Genomic DNA, 11,439 nt, shown 5'->3' on the forward strand with positions numbered 1-11,439 from the left:
TAATTATATATTTAAACTCGATTTATTAATAATAAAATAATTTCATAAATACACAACACTATCCATGCTAGGTATCCAGATGTCTCTTGAATCGATTTACACTCACTTTAAACTATCACAATAATTCAAAATGTCACAAACTCGTCAAAAACTGATGATGATACACTAATTTTATAAATTTCTACCATTATCCATACTAGGAGCACCAGGAAGTTTATAATGGTGTCTTTAAACTCTATTTATGTGTATTACAAAACGTCGGATTTATTTGAAAATGTCCACACTTATTAATAATTGATAATAAAAAAAATAATTTTATAAATACGTAACAATATTCTGGTCAGGTTTCCAGGTTTCTTCGGAATAAAATTTAACCACATTAAACGGTCAGAATAATTTAAAAAATTTTTACATTTGCACAGATTAATTCGACAGTGACCTTTTATAATAGATAATTACAGAAATTCCTATCATTATCCTTGCAAGATTCACTAAGAATGCTTGGACTCAATTTTTACCTTCTTTAATGATTATTTTTTCAAATTAATTTTATAATTTTATAATTAATAGTACTACAGTATATGGAAAGGTAATTTCGGTCTAGAAGGTCGCTATGATTTAATACAATGGCTACAAATTATTTCCTGAACTAATGGATGTGTTTTTGTTAATGATAACTAGAATTTAGTGAGCGATGACTATCGAATAACAATTTTAAGATAACTGAGGCATAGAATATGCTAATCAAGTCGCGTTTCCAGGATTAATCAAGAATTTTCTTGTCAGTTTTATCTCCAAATTTCAATAAATGTTATAGTTTCTTGTATTAAATTGATCTTAAATCAAGTGACTAACTTACAGAGGAACATACCTACAAATTAAAAGCATTTTAGTAATTGAAGAAAGACATAATAAATAGTTTATTTACATATATAAAATCACAAAAAAAATAAATAAAATAGTATACGTTATAATTGATGAGGTTTGTTTTATTTTTTTTTTTTTATTATTGAGCTTCTTTTGTTAGTCTTTTGAGATTCAGTTCGGCGGACTTTAGATTAGGATCAATTTGAACTGCTTTCGTATACATTTGACGAGCTTTGTCCTTTTTACCCCATCTGTGATAAAGAACACCTGAAAATAATCATTTTCATTAATATATATTAATTAATTAGAAAAAAGGATAAAAAACGGATAATTAACAATAACATTTGATTTGTAACATAAAATTTTTCCTACTACCATTCATGAGGAATAATTTAATTAATAATTATTATTAATTATAAACAAAACCAAGGATAATGAAGGGGACTTCAATAAATTAGTTTATAACATACTAATCAGTATAAATTATTTACTGTAATATTTATTTTGTGGGGCTGATTCTGTTTGAATGTTTAATTTTAAATTAATAAAGGATTGTACGAAATTAAAAGAAAATAAAGAGAGAAAAAAGATATCAAGACAACAATGAGAAAAAGATGGTACATAGAATAAAGTGCAAAATGATATTGGAAATTGTTCGAAACTTGTACATTTGAAAAAATTATAATGAAAACTATGGAAGAAAAGGATCTTATATAAGAAGGAGAAGTAAAAAGAAATGTCTGACTGGCTAGATTAATTAAAAAGTGGAATTAGGGCATAATTCGAATAAAATTTTTTATTTCAAATCCATTTATGTGAAACCAAAAATCTTTTTCTCATATTTTTACTCCAATTTTTCATCATGTTTAATAACATGCTGTTTCATGATTTCCAATTTAGTTTATCCTCTTTTCGACTTCGAATTTTCCTTAGACTCGTATCTCTTTTCATCCATACACATCTTTTTTGTTAGTTCACATTTTATTTCTGTTTAACTATATTCAAACTTAATCCTGCACTGCTATCATTTCCATACTTCAATCTTCTTGTTTTTTCATCATTTTCACCATGACTTCTTCCTTATAAGACAGTTTATTTACATTCAAACTTTCTCCTGCACCTCTATGTTCATCCATACTTCAATCTTCTTGTTTTTCCATCATGACTTCTTCCTTATAAGACAGTTTATTTACATTCAAACTTTCTCCTGCACCTCTATGATCTTCCATACTTCAATCTTTCTGTTTTTTCATCTTTTTCTTCATGACTTCTTCCTTATAAGACAGTTTATTTACATTTAAACTTTGTCCTGCACCTCTATGATCTTCCATACCTCAATCTTCCTGTTTTTCCATCATTTTTATCATGACTTCTTCCTTATAAGACAGTTTATTTACATTCAAACTTTGTCCTGCACCTCTATGTTCATCCATACTTCAATCTTCTTGTTTTTTCATCATGACTTCTTTCTTATAAGACAGTTTATTTACATTCAAACTTTCTCCTGCACCTCTATGATCTTCCATACTTCAATCTTTCTGTTTTTTCATCTTTTTCTTCATGACTTCTTCCTTATAAGACAGTTTATTTACATTTAAACTTTGTCCTGCACCTCTATGATCTTCCATACCTCAATCTTCCTGTTTTTCCATCATTTTCATCATGACTTCTTCCTTATAAGACAGTTTATTTACATTCAAACTTTGTCCTGCACCTCTATGTTCATCCATACTTCAATCTTCTTGTTTTTTCATCATGACTTCTTCCTTATAAGACAGTTTATTTACATTCAAACTTTCTCCTGCACCTCTATGATCTTCCATACTTCAATCTTTCTGTTTTTTCATCTTTTTCTTCATGACTTCTTCCTTATAAGACAGTTTATTTACATTTAAACTTTGTCCTGCACCTCTATGATCTTCCATACCTCAATCTTCCTGTTTTTCCATCATTTTCATCATGACTTCTTCCTTATAAGACAGTTTATTTACATTGAAACTTTGTCCTGCACCTCTATGTTCATCCATACTTCAATCTTCTTGTTTTTTCATCATGACTTCTTCCTTATAAGACAGTTTATTTACATTTAAACTTTCTCTTGTACCTCTATGATCTTACATCTCCTCCTATCTTCTTCTTTTACACCATTTTCATCATAACTTCTCCCTTGTAAGACAATTCTTCACCTGGTTATCATTTTTAACATTCCAAACTTAACTAATAGTTGAATTTATAAATTGTATCAAAAATATAAAAAGTATTCTCTTTTTTTTAAATACCTAATTAAAAAAGATTTATGTCAACATTTTCGTGGAATTTATGGAAAAACGTGTCTAAACAAGTACCTAAGTTAGAGTAATACAATCCGTTTGTTGGATTTAAGTTGATGGCTTCCAAAAAATGTCCCTCGGCTTTTTCGAATTGCTGTAATTTACCAAGAGTGTTTGCATAACTGAAATGTAACGCCGGAGCTTTCGGATTGTGAATAAGAGCCGTTCGGCCCAATTCTATTACTTCATCGTATTTTTTCATACTGTCCAATAATACTAAAGTATTACTCCAAGCTGCCACGTGATTCGGTTTATACAAAACAGCCATTTCCCAAGCTTTTAAAGCATTCTCGTTTCGTTTCAAATCCAAATACTGAAAATGTTTCATAAAATTTCACATAATTCACTATACATTAGATCTCACCAAATTTCCAAGGTTGTAATAACAATCCGGATATTTGTTTCTATATTTTATCGCCATTTTGTAACAATGTTCTGATTCATCTGATCGATTCAGGTTTGTCAAAACTATCCCTAAATTCATCCAGGCTGCTGCGAAATTCGGTCTAAAAAAATATTTTTTTCCAATATTCCAATAACATAATTTATTATAACAATTCCAAGATAATTAATAACACTAACAAAATAATCGTTAACCGTGGAAATCGCATAGATGAAGCCTAAATCACAGATCAAGAAACATAACCTCCAATAGAACCCCAACCACTTGTTGAATTCATTCAACCAGAAAGAAACTATCATAATAAGTCACCTTCAGAACAACAAAGATTTTCTATACGACAAGTGATTGATGAACTCCAGATTGAATACCAATTCACATGACAGAACACAGATCAGAACCTCCACAGTTGTCTGACCTGAAGACGTTTCGGTACTAGATTTGACTGTCAAAGAAAAGTCCTCCTAGAACTTTTATAGTTATTGTTATTCACCCAACCGTCATCTTGATAGCTAATCTTCTGGAAACTACAGTCAGTTTCTTCTTCCTAGAAACGTCATCGACAATTGCCCAATTCATACTTTTTTGAAACCGTCATCAGTGTCTTTGTCCTGTGTAATAAATATGTGTAGTTCCAGCTCATTTCTGAGCCTCACCACCAACAATTAACACACTAACTGCACTTGAAGTGATTCTAAATCTCTATAGATTATAGGAAAAAAATTCAATCAGAATGTTCAGATAAGGAGCTAACCAATCTCTTAGAAGAAAAGGTATGAGGATGGCTCTAAAACAGCAGACAGAACTGAAGTATATGGGTCCAGAACCAAGGCAACAACACACCAAGCATTGTTCAAGTAGAAATATATGCCATTGAAAAATGTGTCCAGTTCAATTTAGAAAGAAGAAAGAACAAACAGAAGATTATTATTTTATCCGATAACAGAACAGTCACTAGAGCTCTAAGCTCCAATATCATAATGAGTTTGGGAAAAATGAAGAAGAAGTATAAAGTTACCCTTCAATAGAATACATTGAAGTGGAGGTAAACGCTTACAGTTGCGGATAAACTCTTTAGAGGATCTCAGTCCTTTTATAATTTCAACTACAGAATAATAAAAAAAATAATAAAGAACGTGGGTAGGGGTAAAACCAGTTATTGGAGAAAACTACAGGTGTTCAGACAGGTAAAGATACTCCTGGGAATCACATACAAATTTCAAAATTCATAAAACTCCATAAAATAACAATTTAGGCTCTTATTATAATGGTTGTAATAAAAATTTTGGGGTTTTTAAATGATATTTTGAATAAGAAAGTATACAATTGTGATGTTAACAAACTGTTCCAATTACCTGTGTAGAAGAATGATTAATATAGTGTGACTCATTTAGATTGGATACATAATTATAAAATCTCAAGTTATTTAACGATTTACAAGTGAAATAACATTGGGATAATATTTATTACAAAGCCTACCGATTCAAAATCTTTCCACCATGATTTTACAGAACAGAAAATTTATAATGATAAATTTATGACACCTTAAAGTTCGAAAACTTGCATTTACAAAAGAAGCAGTTACAAAAGAACACCCTGTATCAATAGATAACCAATATTTCATTTTTTTTAATAATCCTTCGAATAAATTACCATTAGGGGGATCAAAACACTTTCTGTAAATTAAAGAAGAAACAGAAATGAACATCTTATTTCAACTGAACACACTATTTACACCAACACCTATAAATACACTGTCAGAAGCGCGTTTTGAAAACGCAACGTAACGTAAACTATTATCCTTCAGTCTCTCTTTTCAAAACGCGCTTCAGACAGTGTATTTATGTGTTGGTATAGTGCTGGTGCAGTGGTGATGTAGCAGTGTGAATATCACCTACGGTTCCAGAAATTCTAACCTAACTTATTTCAAAATATTTTAGAAACAATACATACAAAATTAAACTTTTGTAACCGAAATTGTTACAAATATAAGAAAGAGGATAAACGTACCGTATAGCCCTAAAAATTACGGACACAATTTTGTTTTTTAACATTTAAATTGATGAATAACCTCAGATTTTCCATATCTATTTCCAATACAAATGAATCACACTGTATAATTCCGAATAATTTAAAGAAAAAACTACATGGTTACCTTACGTCAACAGCTTTTCTGAGCAATACTTCAGCTTCCTCGAATTTTTTATCTTCCCTTAGTAAATTTGCCAAATTATTCATCGCTTGTTCATATTTTGGATTCAACTGAATAGCTTTTCGATATTCTTCCAAAGCAACGGCTTTATTATTATTGTCTGCGGCAATTTTCGCTATATTATAATGTACTTTGGCATTTAATGGGCAAACATCTAATGCGGAAGAAAATAGTTTTTCTTCCGTTAGCCAATTCATGTTTCTCAATATCGTTCTCAGCACAAAAATTATTAACAAACCATAAAAAAAACAAGAGCAAATCTAAAATTGGAAATATATCGATTTATCAATAAAGTTACACAGTTTCTTCTGGAATAAAAGAATATTTATAAATTCCAATAGAAAAATCATCCAAATTGGCGCAATTTTTGTTATATGGGGGGTGTTACACGGCACATACTGTATATTTGGTCTAACCGTTTGAAGGGATACTCGGGGCATACTGTATATTCGGTGAAATTGTTTACATGGATCCCCCGAGTTGCCACAAAGTTCGTAGAAATTGACAAATACAAGGGATGTACTAATTTTTTCTTTTTATCAATTGCGTTTATTTCGGGACACACTGTATATTTGGTCTGATCGTTTGATTGTATACTCAATCTCCAGTTATGAAAAAAATCATCCAAATTGGCACGTTCTTGTTATATAGGGGGTGTAACAATTTTTGATTTGTCATTATTTTTCTTGATTGCATTTATTTGGCACATACTGTATGTTTGATCTAATCGTTTGAAGGGATACTCGAGACATACTGTATATTTGATTAATCGTTTATATGATTACTCTAATATGCAAAAAAGTTCAAAGAAATTCACTTTCGATTGATGAAAAAATCATCAAAATTGGCACGTCCTTGTTCTACGGGGGGTGTAACAATTTTATATTTGACATTATTTTTCTCGATTCTATTTATTTGGCACATACTGTATATTTAGTCTAGTTGATTGAAGGGATATTTGGAACATTCTGTATAATGGGAAGTTTACATCAACATGCAAAAAAGGTCCTAAAAATTGACTAATGCAACTTATACAAAGGATTTACTACTACTCACTTTATTATTTTGAGTTTTTCTGAAAAGTTTTTTATATCCGATAACGACCAAAAGACAAAATCCCGCACTCGGTAGCAATAAAGTTCGTTCAGCTATTACAAAACCAACAGTAAAAAAAATATTCGAAGCTGGAAAGAAAGGTAATACTATAATACACACTGCCATTATTCGAGCATCTCTAAAAATGAAACAAAAATTTTGGGTTAATAAAATCATTTGATTTCAAAAGCGAAAGAATAATTTCAGAAGAATTTAATAAGTAGAAAGCCTGAAAATAATTAACTGGGTTATGTTTACATCAAATATAGACATTTTTTTTAATGAGGAACATTTTCCGGCTTCCTGACCACCCTATATATTTAAAAAAATCGATACTCACAAAATTTCATTCTCATAATTTTGCTTCAACAAAGAAAACATTCCAAATATTAGGATCATCCAAAATAGTACAACAAATATAACACGAATATCACAAATATTTTCTATTAGTGGAATGCATCCCATTGACCAATCAAAGCATAACCATTGAGGCCACAGCATTAATAAAAAATTTAACAAATAAATGTAGTTGTACGTAAAAACCTTGAGAAAAAATGACAAATTATTAAGTCTGGAGATAAATTTTAGTAGTACAAATATTATTTGATAAATAAATTGATACATCACCCTAGTAAAAACATTTTGAGCATAAGCTGCTGGATTATCCATGTCAGTAAAAAGAGGACCTTCGAAATTCATTACTTCTAAACGATAATACATTATACACAATCCTGCAATAAGAACTAATGAGCATCTCACAATTAACCAAAATTTGAGCATTTCCATCCAGGATATTGATTTTCGTTTCACTCTATAGATATCATATACTATTAGTACACCCTAAAAACATTAAATAAGTTACAACCAAAAATCGCAATTATTTTGTTTGGTCCTTAAACCCATCTCAAAGGACCAAACAGTGTAATAGTGAATATTTTTGAAGCGGTAAGTTCCAGAAATTATAACTTAATAACATAAAATAAATATTTCATTTCAGGGCAAAGAATACCGACTCAAAAATCCGTAGAAGAAAATTAAGATTAGAGAAAAATTAGTATAGTTGAAATTAAACCTTAAGAAGAATAGTAGGAAATACTAAGTGAGACAAGATAAAGAACAAGGACAAAAGGAATATAACAAGAATTAATAATAGAAAAGAGAAAAAACTTTTGAATTCATATGGGCAGATAGATTATCAAGAAATATGATGGAAGCTGAAAACACTATTAAAAACAATAAAACAAGGTATTTAAGGTGCGCCAAACAAAGAGGAAACATTATAAAAATTGAGGAAGATTGCATAAGGCAGTAAAAGATTAAAAATTTGTTAACAGTAATTATTGTGTTTTTTAATTACTTTTATTCTGTATTCTTCAAGTTTTTTTATCAGCAAGTTAATTTTCAAATCTCTAACTCATGTTACTACAAACATTAATTCATTTCCAGTTTCTTATATTTGACAAATTTTGTTGTATTTCCAATCATCTCATAAATCTTCTAAATGTATGGTTTTCCTGATCACTTATTATCAATATTTGAATCAAAATAAAAACGTATATTCGGCATTTCGATGATAACTGAACCTTTTATAATAATTTGTCATATTTGTGTGTGGTTTTTAGTGAAATCTCTAAAAAATACTTACCACTACAGTTATTGAAGTTTCTTTACAAAGTACAGCACAACCAGTCAAGACGACAACAACAGTAAACCAAAACACTGTACATTCTCCAGTACTGTTTCTAACTTTCTGATACAGTAAAATTATCACGAAAAATAAGACTGAGCTTAGTATATCTGCTCTACCTACTAATCCGGCAACAGCCTCAGTATGTACAGGATGTACTGTAAAAAGTAGACCAGACAAAAAAGCGATATCATGGACATTTGTAGCATATTTGGATTTTTTCAAAAATAATTCAAAAACAGGTACAGATAGCAAACAAAGAAGACCATAGAGTATTATATTAGTAGCGTGGAACTGAAATGCGTCTAGTTTATCTTTTGAATAAAGCACATTCAATCTAAAAACAATAAATATATTCAAAACTGTTTATGGAAGATTTATTTATAGAGTTTGCATTTATTAGGATTCACTAGATAAGTATACCTATAAGATAAAATTGTGAGAGGCCTGTATGATTTATGACTACTATTCAAAGTAATGTCTGTTCCCCAAAAATCATTTTTGAAAATGTTCCAAATATTCGTGTACGGCATTACATCTTTATTTTTAACAATAGCTTCATTATCATCAAAAACAAACGTTCCACCCAAAGTATTGCAGTAACAAATAAATGCTGCTACCGATATTGTAATGTACTTCTGTGAATTATCCTAAAAATATATTTGACAATGTTATAAAAAGAAAATATTTCTATTAAATCACTCGCCATTCTTAGCACAATTCAATGATCCTGTATTAAGATATAAGTATAAATAATCCACACTTTTTGTTGCTTCTTAAGGAATGCATAATGATTTTATAAAAAGAGATATATTTTTATACTTAAATTTACTTTCACTTAATAATTATTAACGTTCAAAATATATGAACGATTTAAATTTTAAAAATATTGTTTATTGATTTTTAAATATTAAAGTCACCTGTCAATAGTGTCATCTCAGTATCTTACAAAATATACGTCAGAAATAGGTTATTGTTAACCCATCGAACTCGATAAATAAATTTATTTATTAATCGAGTTCGAAATGTTAACCAATGTTGTTTTATCAATGGTTTTCTATAGATTTGCATATTCATCCATAGAACAGAAACCTACTGCAAAGGTTGTGTTATAGTAATACAATATACAGAAAATATTGAGTTTCAGAAATATTAAAATGAAGTCAGTAAATTATTCTATATTTTCTTAAATAATAAAAGGAGTATTTGGTTATATGTATCAGTCTGTTTGAAGTGAACGACCGAGACTATAGAAACGAACGCAATTCTTTGAAAGACCAATTACACGTCAACACGTCAAATTTTGAGAAGTAAATCAAATTGGTGATGTGTTCAGGTCTAAGTTGTACGAATTTCATTTAATATAATGATCAAGTTATTATGTTTATTGACTGTATTAGTGTATGTAGATACTGCAGAACAAATTAACAACAATTTAATATACAAAAATGTGGATAGAACCGTTTACTTAACCTCACAACTTGTTAAAATTACTAGCATCATAACCCTTGAAAATACCGGCAAAGAACCTGTTCAGAACATTCTTCTAGTGGAAAATCCAGATTTAGTTGGAAAAATAGCATACAATGGAGCAAAAGATGCTACCAGTCATGATTTAAATATTCTATCAGCTGAAATAAATAACCAAGGTGACAAAAGATTTCATAAAGTAATATTAAGACAAAACCTCGAGCCAGGCAGGACTACAACAGTTACGGTAGAAGAAATACTCGTTAAAAGTTTAATACCATATCCAAGTAGCATTACGCAAAAGGAGAAGCAGTTAGTGAGGTACTTTGGTAATCATTATTTGTACACACCTTATACAGTAGCTAAACAAAAAACCGAGGTTATACTGAGTTCTAAAAGTATTGAAAGTTATACTAAACTAAAACCTGTAACACAATCTGATAGTACAATAAGTTATGGACCATTCACTGATATACTACCATTCACTAAAAATGAAATGATTATTCATTACGAAAACAACGCCCCTTTCCTAACTGTTACTCATTTAGAGAGAACCATTGAAATCTCTCATTGGGGTAATATTGCTGTTGAAGAGCAAATTGAAATAAAACACACCGGAGCCAAGCTGAAGGGTTCCTTCTCAAGATATGATTACCAACGAGATAGTAGCAGTTCACATCACAGTATAAAGTCCTATACCACAGTTCTACCGGCTGCAGCCCATAGTATTTATTATAGAGATAGTAATGGTAATATTTCAACATCTACAGTTAAACATCGTAAAGATTGGATTGAACTTGAATTGAGACCACGATTCCCGCTTTTTGGAGGATGGCAAAGCTCATACACACTTGGATACAGTGTTCCCAGTTATCAATACCTATTCAAAAATGAAAATGGAGATAATGTGCTTAATATGAGACTCATTGATCATGTTTTTGATGATATGTATGTTGAAGAAGTCGTCACATCTATTGTACTTCCTGCTGGAGTAGTTGACTTTAAATTGAAAACTCCTTATGATGTTGAGAAGTTGCCTGAAGGTATTACACACAAATATTTAGATAATGTGGGACGCACCGTTCTAAGACTGAAAAAAAGGGATCTAGTGGAACAACATATTCAAGATTTTGAAATAATTTACAAGTGGTCTCCATATTATTTGATACACGAACCTTTATTATTAACTGCGGCCATTTTTATATTATTTTTGGCTGTAATTGTATGGGTGAGATTAGATTTTTCACTTGGAGTTCCAGATCACAGTAAAAGAGAGTAATTTACACAAGGTGTATCTGTTGAAATAAAAATATTAAGTAACTTATTTCTGTTTTTTTTTTTTGGTTGATAAGCAAATATTTGATAAATTATGTTACAG

At 30.0% G+C, this 11,439-nt stretch overlaps 2 protein-coding genes across 4 annotated transcripts; one reads left to right on the plus strand and one right to left on the minus strand.

Moving 5' to 3' along the window:
- Positions 1 to 905: 905 nt before the first annotated feature.
- Positions 906 to 9,549, minus strand: LOC130442956 (protein O-mannosyl-transferase TMTC4-like). Of its 3 annotated transcripts, XM_056777384.1 has the most exons (10): positions 9,298 to 9,549; positions 9,015 to 9,241; positions 8,550 to 8,928; positions 7,532 to 7,744; positions 7,245 to 7,447; positions 6,866 to 7,043; positions 5,753 to 6,069; positions 3,562 to 3,703; positions 3,213 to 3,510; positions 906 to 1,134 (listed from the first exon to the last, which is right to left on the minus strand). In XM_056777384.1, exons 1-10 carry the CDS (start codon positions 9,298 to 9,300, stop codon positions 1,007 to 1,009), a joined length of 2,088 nt encoding a protein of 695 aa, XP_056633362.1. In that variant the 5' UTR covers positions 9,301 to 9,549; the 3' UTR covers positions 906 to 1,006. The 3 variants fall into 3 exon arrangements, with proteins under 3 accessions (XP_056633362.1, XP_056633354.1, XP_056633369.1); XM_056777376.1 differs by having other exon boundaries at positions 7,245 to 7,744; positions 9,298 to 9,513; XM_056777391.1 differs by lacking the exons at positions 6,866 to 7,043; positions 7,245 to 7,447; positions 7,532 to 7,744 and having other exon boundaries at positions 9,298 to 9,525.
- A 312-nt stretch (positions 9,550 to 9,861) lies between these two features.
- Positions 9,862 to 11,385, plus strand: LOC130452561 (dolichyl-diphosphooligosaccharide--protein glycosyltransferase subunit 1). The gene has a single exon (XM_056791919.1). The coding sequence runs from the start codon at positions 9,958 to 9,960 to the stop codon at positions 11,338 to 11,340; it is 1,383 nt and encodes a 460-aa protein (XP_056647897.1). The 5' UTR covers positions 9,862 to 9,957; the 3' UTR covers positions 11,341 to 11,385.
- The last annotated feature ends 54 nt before the right edge of the window (positions 11,386 to 11,439 follow it).

Source organism: Diorhabda sublineata, chromosome 1 (genome assembly GCF_026230105.1).
Source record: "Diorhabda sublineata isolate icDioSubl1.1 chromosome 1, icDioSubl1.1, whole genome shotgun sequence".
In the NCBI taxonomy this organism is placed as follows: Eukaryota; Metazoa; Arthropoda; class Insecta; order Coleoptera; family Chrysomelidae; genus Diorhabda; species Diorhabda sublineata.